At 40.6% G+C, this 16,959-nt stretch overlaps 1 protein-coding gene across 2 annotated transcripts in view; it reads right to left on the bottom strand.

The window, feature by feature from the left end:
• The window catches only part of SHC2 (SHC adaptor protein 2), a 162,592-nt gene that overhangs the window by 112,600 nt on the left and 33,033 nt on the right, over positions 1-16,959 (bottom strand). For both annotated transcript variants that reach the window (XM_069767820.1, XM_069767819.1), the window contains exons 2-6: positions 12,570-12,640; positions 11,856-11,916; positions 11,624-11,743; positions 2,742-2,795; positions 2,600-2,651 (exon numbers count right to left, since the gene is read on the bottom strand). In XM_069767820.1, coding sequence (XP_069623921.1) covers positions 2,600-2,651; positions 2,742-2,795; positions 11,624-11,743; positions 11,856-11,916; positions 12,570-12,640 — 358 coding nt within the window. The remainder of the gene's footprint in view (positions 1-2,599; positions 2,652-2,741; positions 2,796-11,623; positions 11,744-11,855; positions 11,917-12,569; positions 12,641-16,959) is intronic.

Below are 16,959 nucleotides of genomic sequence, written 5' to 3' on the forward strand. Positions count from 1 at the left end.
CGTTGGTCGCTGGAGAGCGGTCTGTGTGACAGCTCTCCAGCGACCAAACAGCGACGCTGCAGCGATCCGGATCGTTGTCGGTATCGCTGCAGCGTCGCTTAATGTGAAGGGGCCTTTAGAAACTGAACACTACAGTCAACAGTATACAAGCTGGAAAGCCGTGGAATTGGTAAATTTATTTGAAAAACATTTAGTCCAGCTGTGGAGCAAATAGAAGTCCTGGTAAAGGAGCAAAACAAATTGCAAGGAGAGGCGCATTATTGCAAGCCAATTGTGATGACAGCATACGGAACTGAACAATGCTACTTAATATTCAATCACCACCTTCTCCCAGAGCTGGCCTTAAAAGGCCTAAGGTGATAATGTCAGAGGAGTTCACTGGGCTATCTGAGAAACTCGACACGAACTGCAGTGCTTGTGGCGGGAAAGGTAACACTTGGAGGTCATTAAATAACTGATGACATATACTAAGAAACTACTGTGTTGTCACCAGTAGCTGCATGACATGTGAGCAGAGACTTGGCTGTAATGCAGTCGATAACTCTTTGGCCATGTAAATCTGACATGGTTGTCAATCGGCTTCATAAATATTGATTGTTAAGTAGTTGAAGAATTTTTATGGTTGCTCAGTTTTGCAGGTTTACTCAGAAAATCATATGGTAATTAGCATTCATTTGTCTTGATGTGGAGAAACATTGCTGCACACTGCCCAAAGCCCAGCAATAATTGTGCACATGTCTATGAATTAGAATAAGACACATACAGGATACTTGCAGGGTGCCAAGTAATTGCTCACCTTCAATGGTACATTGCTCATCTCCGTAAATGCTCCACTCAGAAGCAGCCTAGGCTTAGGGGGTGCATTGTCGCTCTGGACTATTACTTTAATTGAGCTTACCGAAGAAAACACTCCATGATTAGAGGTGGATCGATCTGGATATATCAGTGATTGTTGAACACTTTGGGAAGACTATCGTTCTAAGACATGCCATTAGCCAGTTTGCTAAGCCTTGCAACCACCTTCTGTTAATTATATTGTAAACTATGTTAAAGGACTCTTCTTTGCCTGTTAACAGCCAAGCTCTCTGTCTAAACTCTAAAGTGTAACCACCAACCTCTGATCCTCTATTCTGAAATGTAATTGCTTTATTTTGATCTGTGCCTTTGTTATAACGCCTCCACTCTAAAGTGTGACCGCCATCCTCTGTTCTTTTATCCTCATGTGTAACTGCATAACACTGTGCCCTAATATTGCGTGTATCTGTAATGTAGGTGACTGGATGTAACGCACAGATAACATAAGGCAGTAGCAGTCATTGAACTATATAATTCTGTTTAAATACTATAGTAATTTACAGTAATTATGAACAGTTGGTGATAATAACAAGGCAACTCAAACTACAAAGCAAATAACAATTAGTTAAATAGCAATGAAACTTCTCCACTATATAATACTAATGTCCTCTTCACGAAGGTGGTACACCCATTCACAGGGGCTATCACATAGGTTCTCTTTTTTTTATGGCCCTGGCGGGTTCACCGGGTTCTCCCGCTAGGCCGCAAGTCTTTCTGACGAATTTCATTAAAGTGCATTGAGCCACCCATGCACCAAACGGCTCCCTCCCCCCAACCTGTTGTACTGATCCGGGCAAGCCCCAGTACCGTATGTAAAAATTGGAAGTGACTGCCCTGCTCACTCGCGCTGTCCCTCTGCAATTGCTGGCGTGCCTCTCTAGTCGTTGTCTCCTTGCGATCTTCACTGCTTGACCATCGGTGAAAGTTTTCTGGGCCTGGAGCGGAGAGGACTGGGGTCAGGCACTTGACAGGCAATGTTTGGTCTCTGGGTCTTGACCAGAGTAGGGAGCAGGTCCTGGTGTTGACCAATGAAGTCCAGATGCAGTTTGAACCTTGTCAGATGGTGACTGGCACCCTGGTGGTGCAGACTTCTCACTGAGGCCTGTCACACTGGCCTCAGCGGCATCCCTAGTATATGTCTGCCCCTCTCTCTTTCTTGACCCCAAATCTGCCTACAGTTTGGTGTGCAGGGCTTTTATATCCCATGACTTTGTCCTGCGATTCCCCTGACTGGGTCCAGCACACAAAGCTGCTCCCCCTACAATTTTTCCAGTACATATTGGTTCCACCTGATTGCGCCCAGGCAGCAGATGGCAATCTTTCCTCAATATGGTCACATCCCGCAAGAGTTCTTCAGGAGTATCACTGCTTCCTCTTACATATTTTCCAAGGTTGTGCCCACGTTGAGAAAATATAATCACGCTGTGTAGCTGCTACATAACAATGCAATACAAGTGAATGGAACTCCAGTGGTTCCATGCCAAATAAGTCCAAAAAATCCAACAAGATAGGGACGTGAACACTGGTATCACATTGCAGTGACACATAGCAAACTTTGGCCATGAGACCTGTATCGTGACAAATATTGGCGTGTTGATCTAGCCTAACTCAGTACAAATTGAAAATACAGTTCTGGTTGGCAGAGCTAATGGATCATGTTACAAGCTGCCTTTTTTCAGAGGTAGCAATAATGAAAATAAAATAACTTCATATTACGATAAAGGGCAATTCACATACTATGTACCTCTTTGGTTAACAGGGTCCTTGGCCACGTATGCCACATAATCTGTTGTATCCTAGCAAAGAAAAGGAAATGTGATGGATTGTTCTCAGCTAATTTCATTTCACTTGAAGTACATTGGACTTGGACTTGAAAGATTGCTTACCACATCCCCTCCTGATGCAAAGGAGATTGCTTGCATGTGATGATTAGCAATAACCTGTAAAAAAAGCACATAAAGTATGTTTGTGTAGAAGTGAATTTATATGGATTCATTCCCCCCATGTGCATTGTCAGAGAGCAATATTCACTAACGCTCACAGTGCAAGGAGAATACGTGGAATATACCATTACTCAATAACTGCCACGACTGCAAGAAAAAAGTAATATATTTACAAGTCACTCGAGGGGAAAGCTGATTATGCTTTGTGAAACATGAGCATTGATCCCAAGGTTACTTTATACACTATATGAACTACACAGGCTGAGAGAGTCAGGAAAAAACCCACTGGGGCATATATTTATCAAAGCTGTCTAATTCTTAGACACTGAAAGTGTATTGCGCCTGCGATGGGTGAAAACGCTATGGATATCAACTCTATATGACAGTAGACCATGCAGCATTGGTCATGAATTGTTTTATAACAGATTGGGGCCAATTAACCCCTTAGATGCAATGATAGTCATGACAGTGGTATCTAGATGGGAGAAGGCTCCCTCTTTACGCTTTCGGCATCCCATGATCATGTCAACAAAATAATGATCTCGAGGTACGTTAGTCTTTTAGGCTCTGCCATTAGCAGGCTGTGTCAGATTGTGTCAGTGTTAGCATTAATTCAAATGTCAGTTATTTTTCTTATACAAGAAAAATGGTCAGAGTTTCGTTATTGTTTTTGATCAGATTTTCATCGGTGTTTGATCAGCTTCATCAATTTTTCTCAGATGTTAAGAAAAAAGGTTTCTCAATCTTTTCCTCTTAAACAGTCCATGAATATCAAATAACATATGATTGGTATTTCAGTGATGTTCGATTTTTCACTGCATCCCAAAAATTTGAATAAAAAGCAACCAAAAGATGCTATGCACCTCAAGATAGTACCAATAAAACCTTCAACTTGTCTGGCAATAAATAAGCCCTTATACAGTTCTTTTAGAGAAAAAGTAAAGAAAAAAGTTATAGCTCTCAGAATTTGATTTTAAAAAAAATTAAAATATGAGGAGCCTTTTTAGTGTTCAAATGGAGCAAAACATTACAAAGAATATAAAAATCTTATATCACTGAAATCTCACTGATCTGAAGAATAAAGCTGTCTTATCTCTTATACCACGCAATGAACAGCATAAAAAAATGAAATTAAAAACAATAATTCTTGAACTGCCGTTTATTTGTTCATTCTGCCTCCCAAAAAGCAAAATAAGGATTAGTACACGTTTATCTTGTGCACTATATGTTGAGGTTTTGGGCTTAAGTCCCGCAAATATGTAATTCAGATGAAACCCTCGACTCAACTATAATGAGAAAGATGGAGTCCTTTGAACTCCATCTGGCCTCTATCCCAGTGGTGTCTTATTATTTTAGGTGTCTTTTTAGCACACAAAAGTGTTGTTGACCACAGTTGTGGGCATTCCTAAAACAATGGACACCACTAGAATAGATGCCAAATGAGGTCCAAAGAGTCTCCATCTGCATCATTTTTGTAGTTCTGTTGGAGGTTTAATCTGAATCGCATTTGGAGGGATTTAGATGGAAATTCATCTTTAGTGCTCAGGGTAGAGAACAGGATAAATATGAGCTTAGCTTTAATGAAAGCAAACAAAAAATGTCATGTACTCCAAAATGTTAGCAATAAAAACTACAACTTGTCCCACAGTAAGCAAGTCCTCACATAGGTCCGCCAGCTGTTAATGTAATTCTAGGGTGTTTAGGAAAAATGACGCTCACAATTAAAATTCAATGAAATCTGTGCTCATAAGTCCAAGTGAAACCACTCCCTTCTGAGTTCCCCTCTGCCACAGATAGCATCCACAGGTTTGACATTACTGTAGTGGTGATAGCCCACTTAACAAATTATGGGGTGCATGTCTCATGCTGGGCACAATATATGGGCACAAAGCTGGCAGATTTTCAGATTTCCAGATAAAAATTTATCATGTATGTTGCAGTGTGAAAACACTTGTGAGGCCCAAATAGTCACTGTAGCTACAGATGAATTAATTGACAGGTGTAATTTCTAAAGTGAGGTCACTTTGGGGAGTTTTCTGCTGTTCTGGCACCTCGGGGGATCTGCAAATGCTGCCTATGGTGATGTCTATTTAACATTTTACCCTTGTGAAAGGTGAAACATTTGCAGCTAATACAAATTTACACTTTCATCACGAAAATGTTTGACAGTATTTATAAGGCTCAATGTGGGGTCAAAATGCTCACTTCACCCCTAGTTTTCAAAATTGGATTACTCATGGGGGTTTATTATTATTATAATTATTATTCATTTTTATAACGCCATTTATTCCATGGCGCTTTACATGTGAATGGGGCAAATATAGACAAGTACAATAAACATGAGTAAAACAAGGCACACACAAGTACAGGAGGAGAGAGGACCCTGCCCGCGAGGGCTCACAGTCTACAGGGGATGGGTGAGGATACACTAGGTGAGGGTAGAGCTGGTCATGTGGCGCTTCAGTAGACTGGGGATCACTGGGGATTTCTGGTGTTTTGGTACCCTAGAGTGTCCACAAATGCAACTTGTTTTCAATCTATTCCATCCAAATCTGTGCTCCAAAAAGCAGCTAGCCCTTCTTCATTTCTCAGCCCTGCCATGTGGCCGAAGAGAAGTATGACCACTGTGAGGGGTTGACTCACTCAGCTGCTTCGTGTGGTAAATCTCCTGCTGGATTATTATGGAACAGCATAAACCATAGTAGGGTTCAGCAAAGTAAGCATGGCCTCTCTGGCATACCAGCAAAACAAAAAAAAAGAGAAGGTATAGCAAAGGCCATATGTCTGAGGGATTCGCCCGCTCAGACCACCATGTATCTTCAGCCCCTCCTGGATGCACCCTTTGGAGTCTTTCCTCTTCAAGTTACAGCACAAAGAAAAAAAAACAGTGCCAGTGCCTGTACATTTAACATCCCAGGCACACCCTTGAGGTGGAGATATGGTGAGTAGGGTCTGGACCATCTCTTATCTACTCACCTGCAAACCTGTCCCAACATGACCGATTAACTCCTTCAGCACATAGCATGCTGAAGAGAAACTCATAGGTTTCTAGATCATGGAAGAAAGCAATCTTCGTGACACATATCTCCCCTCATACACTGTGCCAGTGACCCTGTCACGCCACGTACTGGGATAGCATGTTCAGGAGAAAATGCATAATATTTTTGGGGGTCCATTTTCTCCTATTACGCTTGGTGAATATTAAAAAAAAAAAATTGGCTAAAGCAATATTTTAGTGGAAAAATATTAATATTTAATTTTAAAAAATGAAAAGTTGCTGCTAAATACTAACCCTTCTGACATCTCAACAAAATAAAAAAGACATTTCAAAAATGACTAGTGTGTTTAAAACACATTACAAATATTGTATAGGTCATGAAATCAGTGTATATGCCGGAATTCTGACACATTTAGGTGGATAAATATAACCTAACATATTAAGATGGACTGAAGTAAGAATGAAATAATATACAAATATAATACAATTCCTTTTCTCCTACTTCTCATGTGGATTTATGTAGCAAAACACAAAAATTGTTCCAAAAATCAACTTAAAGAGAATCTGTCACCAGGTTTTTGTTACCTAATCTGAGAGCAGCATAATGTACGAAAAGAGACCCTGAATCCAAAAATGTACCACTTAGTTTATTGGGTGCGGTATTTGTGACATAATCAAAGTTTTTAGAAGGCGCATGTAGCAGAGCCCAGAAGCTAACCCCACCTACACCACAGCTCTCTAGGCACATTGTCTATTGACAGTGAGTTGCTTATTAGCGAAGGGGGCGTGTTTAGTCTAGCAGGCACCTGAGATCTAGTCTGGCAGTGATAATATCCTGATGATAAAACCTTCATTGTAAGTGAACAACTGCACATATCCTAATAATTAACACATCACTGAAATTAGTGTTTCCGGCTCTATCTCCTGCTGTCTTCAGATTACATTGCAAAAACGTGCTGACAGATTCCCTTTATCTCCTTTCTGACATTGTCAGCAATAATACGTCCCTGCGCCCTGGGCTTTATTGACCAGGGATGTATTATCACTGCATCACGATCGCGAGCACACAGGCTGTGGGCGTACGATCAGTGCTGGGTGTCAGATGACAATCGGTCCTGCACTGGTCCTGGCACATTAACCCCTTAAATAATGCAATCTAATGCGATCACAGCCTTCCAGGAGCAGGCAGAGATGACAGCCCCTCTGCCCTTGGATAGGAGACCCAACGGATACCCCCGGCCATGGTGTCCCGATGTCATCATGATGACATCTAGGTCACCATAGCTAGTGAAATGGCTAGATCATGCTCACAGCATGATCAGCAACTTTATCTGTCAGTGCAGAGCTAACAGTTTTCATAGCGTAGGGATGCTGTTGCGTCCCCATGCCATAGAAGCGATCAGCCCGCAAAACATGATAGTCCCATACTGGGACAAGGTAAAAAAGTTTAAAAAAAGTTTTTTGTTTTTTTTAATAATTGTTCAAATATAAAAAAAAAATAATAATTATAAAAAAATCAAAAGATAGTCTACCCATAAATATTTGTATGACAACAAAAAAAAGTACACTTATTTGGTATCAGCGCATCTGGAACGACTGGACCTATAACCCCTTTAGTAAACATAAAAAAAATGTAAAAAAGCATTGCTTTATTATACCGCTGAACAAAAAATGGAATAAAATGTGATAAAAAAGAAGGATATAAATAAACATGGCACAGCTGAAAACTTTATCTTGTCCCGCAAAAAAACAAGACACCAAAAAGATCCTTCAGCAGAAAAATAAAAAAGTTATAGCTCTCAGAATATAGAGATGCAAAAATAATTATTTTTCTGTAAAATAGTTTTTATTGTGTAAAAGTGCCAAAACATAAAAAAAGATATAAATGAGGTATCGCTGTAATAGTACTGATCCAAAGAATAAAACTGACTTATCAATTTTACCATATGAGAGATGACATGACCTCCCCCCCAAGAAAAATCATGAATTGCTGGTTTTTGTTCATTCTGCCTCCCAAAAATTGGAATAGAAAGCGATCAAAAAATGTCATGTGTCTGAAAATGGTACCAATAAAAACATCAACTCATCCCACAAAAAAACAAGCCCTCACATGACTCTGTGGGCCAAAATATGGAAAAAATAGTTTTTGCAATTAAGCGTCAGTTAGTGTGTGACAGCAGACAAACATAAAAACCCGCTATAAATCTGGTATCTCTGTGATCGCACCGACCCGAAGAATAAAGTCGCCTAATCATTTATACAGTATGAGGAATGGTGTTAAAAATAAATACAATCAATTCTTCATCTGCAGTTGATTTTTTCATTCTGCCTCCCAAAGATCGCACATTTATCCTGCCCTCTGCGTTGAGCGCTTACAGTGGGGTTTCCATGTAAATCTCTGAAACACGTGATTCAGATGGAACCCTCAACGGAAGATTCCCTATAATGAGGCAGATAGAGGCAATGTGGATGCCGTCTCACCTGTGATCCAGCGGTGTCTGTCTTTTTAGGATTTCATAAAAGTGCCGTCGGCCACAATTTGCGCACTTCTGAAAAGAAGGACACGACTGAACAGAAGCCAGACGGAGTCCAGAGAAACTCTGCTTCCTCATTATAGTGAAAGGATCCCTCGGGAGTTTCATCTGAATCATGTCACTCAGAGATTTAGATGGAAACTCCCAAGTAAGTGCTCCGCTTAGAGCCCCGGATAAATGTGATCCCAAAAATTATGTAAAATGTTCCCAATAAAAGCTTCAACTCAATTCACAATAAAATCAAGTCCCTACTCAGGACTGTCATCTGTTAATGGAAATATAGGGGGCTTCTACATTACTGATAGTACGAAGGCTCTGGAAAAGCAAATGGCTCCTCACCCTCCAAAAGAAATTCAGCAAACATATAGCTTTCACATGTTTGGCATTTCTGTAGTGATGAGAGCCTGCCTAACTTACGCCTGCATGTCTCCAGAAGCACGGGCTTAACATACTGGTGACTGCAACATACTGGTCACTACTGCAGTCTAGTCACTACAATGGCAGTTTGCAATTTTCACTCAGCAACATTCATTGCTGCTTATTGTCAAAATCAGCACTACATCTGTAGATAAATTCCTAAAGGGGTATAATTTCCAAAATGGGGTCAGGTGAGGGGGAATTATGTTCTTCTAGCAATTAGAAGGCTCTGTATATGGAGTCCGCAAATTGTTCTAGGAAATTCTGTGCTCTAGGAGGCAAATAGTGCTCCGTCCCTCCCTCGTCTTTCCATATGACTAAGTAGTACTGTACATCCACATCAACTAGAAGTAGCCGTGGGGTGTGCCTAACAAAACCTAGACACCTCGACACAGCCGGAGGACTAAATACCCCTATAGATGGAAATAGGAATTTCTACCTTGCCTCAGAGCAGAACCCCAAAGGATAGGCAGCCCCCCACAAATATTGACTGTGAGTAGTAGAGGAAAAGACACACGCAGGCAGGAAACAGGATTTAGCAAATGAGGCACACACTAGCTAAATAGGAAAGGATAGGACAGGATACTAAGCGGTCAGTATTAAAAATCCTTCCAAAAATATCCGCAGCAGAAAATACAAAAACTCCACCATCTAACTAAAGATGTGGAGCGTATATCTGCAACTCCAGAGAATCCAACAAGACTGAGAAAACACTGACACAGTCTAAGCTGGACAAGAGAAAAACAAATGAATAGCACAGAATATAAGCACACTGCATGTGTGCCACAGAAACAAAAACCAGACACTTATCTTTGCTGAATTGGCAGCAAGCAGGAGAAGCGAGAAAGTGATCCAACACTTCACAAGAAACATTGACAACTGGAAAGGACTAATGAATCCTGCACATCTAAATATCCTAGTCAGAACTGCAATCAGCGGATACACCTGGCCAGGACTGCGACTCAGACAACTGCATTCCCACCTACAACCACAGGAGGGAACCCAAGAGCAGAATTCACAACACTGCACCCCTAGATGAATTCATTGAGAGGTGTAGTTTGTAAAATGGGATCACTTATGGGAGGGTTCTGCTTTTCTGGCACATGGGCTCTCCCATTTGGTCATGGCACCTGCAGACCAAAACTGTAAAATCTGGCGCTCCTTGTCTTCTGCGCTTTGCATTACATGTAGGGTATTGACTCACTCAGGAAGAAATGGACCTCAGTTTGTTTAAAAAAAACTAAAATTCCTGTTAGCCCTTAGAAAATTAAAACTTGGTGCTAAAACCACATTTTAGTGGTAAAAATGTAATTTATTCTTTCCTCACCGCTCAGTGGTATAAAATTCTGTGAGGCACATGTGGTGTCAATATGATCACTGCACCCCTAGATCAAATCATTGGGGAGTGTAGTTTGTAAAATGAGTTCACATATAGGGATTTCTGTTGTTCTGGCACCTCAGGGGCTCTGCCAATGTGACATGGCACCCTCAAACCATTCCAGCAAAATCTGAACTCCCAATATGGCACTTCTTCCCGTCTGAGCTTTGCTCTGTGCCTCAAAAGTAGCATTCCCCTACATATGGGGTGTCAGCGTACGCATGAGAAATTGCACTACAAATTGTATGATGCAATTTCTCCTGCTACCCTTGTGAAAATGCAATTTTTGGGGCTAAAAACATTTGTGAGGAAAATGTGATTTTTTTTATTTTCACGGCTCAATATTCTAAACGTTTATAAAGCACCCGAGGGTTCAATGTGCTCACAACACATCTAGATCAGTTCCCTGAGGGGCTTAGTTTCCAAAATGGTGTCACTTGTGGGTGGTTTCCATTGTTTAGGCACATCAGGAGCTCTCGAAATGCTACATGGCGTACGTCAATTGTTCCAGCAAACTTTGCATTCAAAAAGTCACATGGAGCTCCTTCCCTTCTGAGCTCTGCCGTGCGCCCAAACAGTATTTTTCTCCCTCATATGGGGTATTGGCATGCTCAGGAGAACATTTTTTGCCAAATTTCCATTTTTTCCACAAATAACGAAGCATATCGAAGAACTTTTACCATTATCATGAAGTACAATATGTCATGAAAAAACAATCTCAGAATCACCAGGATCCGTTGAAGCGTTCCAGAGTTATAACCACATAAAGTGAAAGTGGTCAGAATTGTAAAAATTGGCCTGGTCATTAACGTGAAAACCACCTTTGGGTGTAAAGGGGTTAAAAAATCTCTAGGTTGTAAATAACTTAGCGGAAATCTGCCACAATGATCAATCCACCCCTTCACCCCCAAAAAGTTTATAAAGCCATGTTGCTTTCTGATGATGCAATTTGTTGCTCCTTGACTCAAAAAGTGCTCTGTTAATTAATATGCAAATGAGACTTAAGTGCTCAGGGAAGTATCAAAGTACTTCCCAAGCCTCTTCCTACCTGAATCTATTCTCCCCCCAGACTCACCTAGTTAGTCAGCTATCAGAGAAGTATAGGCAGCTGTGGCTGGGCATATAGAATAGAGCCATGAAGGCAGAGGCTTAGGAAGTGCTCCGGTCATGCCCAGAGCACTTAAGCCATATTTATTAAAACGGCAGAGCAACAGAATTAATTAGTAATGGTGTAAATTACATAATCTTCGGAGAACAACATGACCTTCTAAATTGTTTGGGGGGGACTGATCATCCATACAAGTTATGTTTGATATTAGTGTGTGAATTCAGACATTATCCTTATATACAGGCCTGACACTAAATTATCATATTTTCTGAATTATCCAGATGTTATACAAAAGTTACATAAATATACAAAATCAAATATATCTAAATTCCATCATTTAGATTATACAGAAATACTGTAAAATAATTGGATTAAAGTTAAACTAGCTACCTGTCGAGTGGTTGGTATACTGAGATTCAGTCCCTCGACGGATATGTTTATAGCAATGCTTATTCCTGCAAACCGAAGATTACTCCTACCCAAGATTGATCCTAAAGATTTATTGGGTGCCTTTAAAGAAAGAACAATATGTAAAACATGGCATGTTACGTATGACAGCATTTCTCATGTAGAGGGTGCTCACAATCTTTTTCTTTGAAATCAAACAAGTTAATACACCCACCTTCTTCTTCCAGGTCCCTCTCACTCCAGGGACAGCCTCATAAAGTCTGTTGATGGCTTCTCTGCGACATATAAATTAGAGAACATAAATATAAAATCTAACAACTTTTATAACAAATAACTTACTAAACAGACAATCAAAACTGAGTGTCTACATAATGTTTATGGGGAAGATTTCCTAAGCTGAAGCCCAAACTCTAGCTTAATTTGTGCCAAAAAACTGGTGTGCATGTAATAATACCGTAATTGTATTTTTACAGCACCAACATAATCTGCTGCACTTTACAATTAAGCGGGAACATATAGAAACAAAAAAGACATCACAAAGTAAGACATGGTTCAACAGTTACAGGAGGAGTGAGGGGTCTGGTCACAAGCTAACTATAAGGAAATATGGAGACCCAATGAGTAGAACGTGCTTGTCATGTATCGTCCAGCCATCATTATAATAAATAGGGCATTTCAAGTAAGCTGCTTGATCCAGCCATCAGCCAGTATACCAAGTGCTATTAGGTGCGCTGAGGATGTGGAGATAGTTGACTAGGAGAGACATTCATTTGATTCACATAAGGGACTTTGGAACGGCTATCATGAGAAGTGATGGTGATGCCAGTGGTCAGACCCCAGCTGTTCATACATTTATCACCCACCATGAAAATAGGTAATAAATATATTTGGTAGGAAAACTTCTTTAACTGTTTTTGTTATTACCAACCTTGTCACTTGGGTTCTTGTGTTAAAATCCAGAGACCTCATTGAACGTTGAACTTCAATGCAACCCATATACTACAAGTTGAAAAATAAGATAACTTGTTAAATTAAGCTGCCAATTGAAAATGTAATAATAGCACTTTACATTCAATACACGAAACCACTGGTTAAGATTTTACTTTTAAGATGATTTCTTTTCAAATTTAAATAGACCAAAACCTCAATTTGAAAAGGATTGCACTGCGGTACCAGACAGCCTAGCTCCAACTGCATACATGTATTGCATGGCATCCATGTGATTATCCTTGCCTATATGTAGTCCACATGCCCTAATAAATCACATCTCAGTCCAAATAATACAATAATAATAGTTTTGTATATTTGTATTTGATTTCCTACTCTAGTAAGCGCATGCTATTCTTACAATAACTGTGTTTTTTTCCTTCACAGTTTTCCTTGGTGACTTAAGGAATAAAAGTAATTGGCCACAGAATTCACCTAACTAAAATACTCAAGAATGATCTCATGACTGCAGTTCCTGTAAAAAGAAATTGGGTATTTAGACACCTCCTTAGTAATTGGTGCCAGGGGAATAATTAGTTGAGGGGTGTAGTTTCCAAAATTGGGACAGTTGCGGGGGGTTTCCACTGTTTAGACACATCAGGCACTCTCCAAATGCAACATGATATTTACTATCTATTTCAGCCAATTTTGCGCTCCAAAAGTCAAATGGTGTTCCTTCCCTTCCGAGCCCTTCCACCACATATTTGATATTGGCGTATTTAGAAGAAATTGCATAACAATCTGTATGGTCCATTTTCTCCTGTTACCCTTGTGAAATTGGAAAATTTGGGGCTAAATAAATATTTTTGAGGGAAAAATTATAGTTCATTTTTTTGTTCCACATTGCTTTAATGTATTTGAAGCACCTGAAGGGTTAATAATCTTATCGAATGTGGTTTTGAGCACCTTGAGGGGTACAGTTTTTAAATTGGTATCAGTTTGGGGTACTTTCTGTCATACAGGCCCCTCAAAATAATTTCAAAAGTGATGCGGTCCCTATAAAAATTGGTTTTGAATATTTTGTTGGAAAATTGAGAAATTGCTGATCAAATTTTAACCATTCTAAATTCTGAACAAAATGAAATAAGGTTTAAAAAATTATTTCTATATGAAGTTATTTACTAACTGTTTTATGTGATATAACTATCTGGTTTAAGGGCATTGCAAAATTTTCACCAAAATTCTAATAATTTCACAAATAAATTAAAAAAATATTGTCCTAAATTCACCACTAACATGATGTACAATGTGTCGCGAAAAAACAATCTCAGAATCACTGGAATATGTTGAAGTGTTTCAGAGATATTACCACTAGAGATGAGCGGTGTTCGAGTCGAACTGTTCGCCAATTTCAAATTCAAGCTGTTTTGGGCGGTGTTCGAGTCGTTCGACAAACTCGAACAATTTGCTTAAAATTCGGCTGTTCGAGTTTCTCTTTGATAACTGTTCATTCACCAAAAGCCTAACTTGATTTTCACATTAAAGCTGTTTATCAATGTTAATAGACTGTTTCAGTGTATAATGCGGGGGGGGGGGGGATAGATCTGTGCTGAAATAACGCCAATCTCCATTTTTTTTTCTTTCCCGCATTTACAGTGGGGCGGTGCAGTCTCTCAGCCCATCAGCAGTGCACACACACAGCAAGGTGAATGTGATTCACAAAAGCAAGGGCATGTGTCATTGGCTGTGTATGTCACATGTCCTTGCCATATAAGAACCAACCATTTGCCCCGTCGCCACCATTTCCTCACTGCTGCAGCTTAGTGTCAGACGGCACCGCTGCTGCTGTGGGCGTTATAGAGTATAAGAGTGTGAATTGCGAGCGAATTTGCAGTTAGATAGAGAGAGATAGGTTTAGGGAGTCGGGACTAGTTGTAATATCAGCAATTTTCAGGGTAGGTTACAGCAGTTCCTAGCACTTTTTGCCAGGCAGGTCTGTGCCAGTGTAGTGCAAGTGTTTGTCACAGCATTTGGTGTAATCTAGCTCAGCCAAACCTTTTGGGCTAGTAGCATTGTCTAGTAGTCATCTGAGTAGCTCGCCTGTGAAGCTAGCCTGTGTATCTAAATTTTTACTGCATCTTACCAAGTAAATCGTTTTGGGCTTAGTAGCAGTGTCTGCACCTCAGCGGAGTAGCCCGCCTGTGAAGCAAGCTACACCGCCTCTGTATCTACCGTAATAGGTAACATTTCCCACATGTCTACTTCACATCAGCACAATTTTGGTACCAACATTTTTTTTGTTAGGACGTTATAAGGGTTAAAAGTTGACTAGCGGTTTCTCATTTTTACAGCACCATTTATTTTTTAGGGACCACTTCACATTTGACGTCACTTTGAGGGGTCTATATGATAGAAAATATCAAAAGTGACACCATTTTAAAAACTGCATGCCTCAAGCTGCTCAAAACCACATTCAAGATGTTTATTAACCCTTCTGGTGCTTCACAGGAATTTTTGGAATGTTAAAAAAAATGAACTTTTAACTTTTTTTCACAAAAAAAGTTACTTCAGATCCAATTTTTTTTATTCTCCCAAGGGCAACAGGAGAAATTGGACCCCAAACGTTATTGTGCAATTTGTCCTGAATATTCTGATGCCCCATGTGTGGGGGTAAACCACTGTTTGGGCGCATGGCCCATGGGAAGGAGTGCCTTGAACTTTTCAATGCAAAATTGGCTGGAATTGTGATCAGACGCCATGTCGTGTTGGAGAGTTCCTGATGTGCCTAAACAGTGGAAACCTGTACAAATGACACCATTTTGGAAACTAGACCCCCCAAGGAACTTATCTAGATGTGTGGTGAGTAGGGTTGAGCGAAACGGGTCGAACATTTTCAAAAGTCGCCGACTTTTGGCTAAGTCGGGGTTTCATGAAACCCGATCCGACCCCTGTGCGGGGTCGGCCATGCGGTACGCGACTTTCGCGCCAAAGTCGCGTTTCAATTACGCGAAAAGCGCCATTTCTCAGCCAATGAAGGTAAACGCAGAGTGTGGGCAGCGTGATGACATAGGTCCTGGTCCCCACCATCTTAGAGAAGGGCATTGCAGTGATTGGCTTGCTGTCTGCGACGTCACAGGGGCTATAAAGAGGCGTTCCCGCCGACCGCCATCTTACTGCTGCTGATCTGAGCTTAGGGAGAGGTTGCTGCCGCTTTGTCAGAAGCAGGGATAGCGTTAGGCAGGGTCCATTAACCACAAAACCGCTTGTGCTGCAGCGATTTGCACTGTCCAACACCACCCTCGGTGTGCAGGGACAGTGGAAGTTTTTTTTTTTTTTTTTCCCCTCAGCGCTGTAGCTCATTGGGCTGCCCTAGAAGGCTCCCTGATAGCTGCATTGCTGTGTGTACGCCGCTGTGCAAACCAACTGCTTTTTTCAAAGCACAAATCCTCTTGTTCCTTCCTTTCTGCACAGCTATCTTGTTTGTTTGTCCACACTTTTTATTTCATTTGTGCATCAGTCCACTCCTTATTGCTGCCTGCCATACCTGGCTGAGATTACTGCAGGCAGGGAGATAGTAGCTGCCTGCCATACCTGGCTGAGATTACTGCAGGCAGGGAGATAGTAATTGTAGGACATTCCCTGTTTTTTTTTTTTTTTTTTTTTTGGTGGGAGATTAAGATTGGCAATTTGGCATTTCTGCTAGAGTGCCATCCCTGTGTGTGCCATCTCTCTCACATAGTGGGCCATAGAAAGCCTTTTCATTTTTCTGTATTTTTTTTTGTGGGGTGTATAAATTCTCCCTGATAAAAATACAGTGGGAGATTAATATTGGCCTTTGGGCTTGTGTGCCAGTCCTGAGTGTGCCATCTCTCTCACAAATAGTGGGCCATAGAAAGCCTATTTTATTTTTTTTTGGGTTTTATAAATTCTCCCTGAAAAAAGGGAGATTAATATTGGCCTCTGGGCTTGTGTGCCAGTTGTGAGCGTGCCATCTCTCTCACAAATAGTGGGCCATAGAAAGCCTATTTAATTTTTTTTTTGGTTTTATAAATTTTCCCTGAAAAAAGGGAGATTAATATTGGCCTCTGGGCTTGTGTGCCAGTTGTGAGCGTGCCATCTGTGCCAGCCCTGAGCGTGCCATCTCTCTCACAAATAGTGGGCCATAGAAAGCCTATTTAATTTTTTTTTTTGGTTTTATAAATTCTCCCTGAAAAAAAGGGAGATTAATATTGGCCTCTGGGGTTGTGTGCCAGTTGTGAGCGTGCCATCTGTGCCAGTCCTGAGCGTGCCATCTCTCTCACAAATAGTGGGCCATAGAAAGCCTATTTAATTTTTTTTTTGGTTTTATAAATTTTCCCTGAAAAAAGGGAGATTAATATTGGCCTCTGGGC

The sequence above is a fragment of the Ranitomeya imitator genome, chromosome 1, assembly GCF_032444005.1.
Source record: "Ranitomeya imitator isolate aRanImi1 chromosome 1, aRanImi1.pri, whole genome shotgun sequence".
In the NCBI taxonomy this organism is placed as follows: Eukaryota; Metazoa; Chordata; class Amphibia; order Anura; family Dendrobatidae; genus Ranitomeya; species Ranitomeya imitator.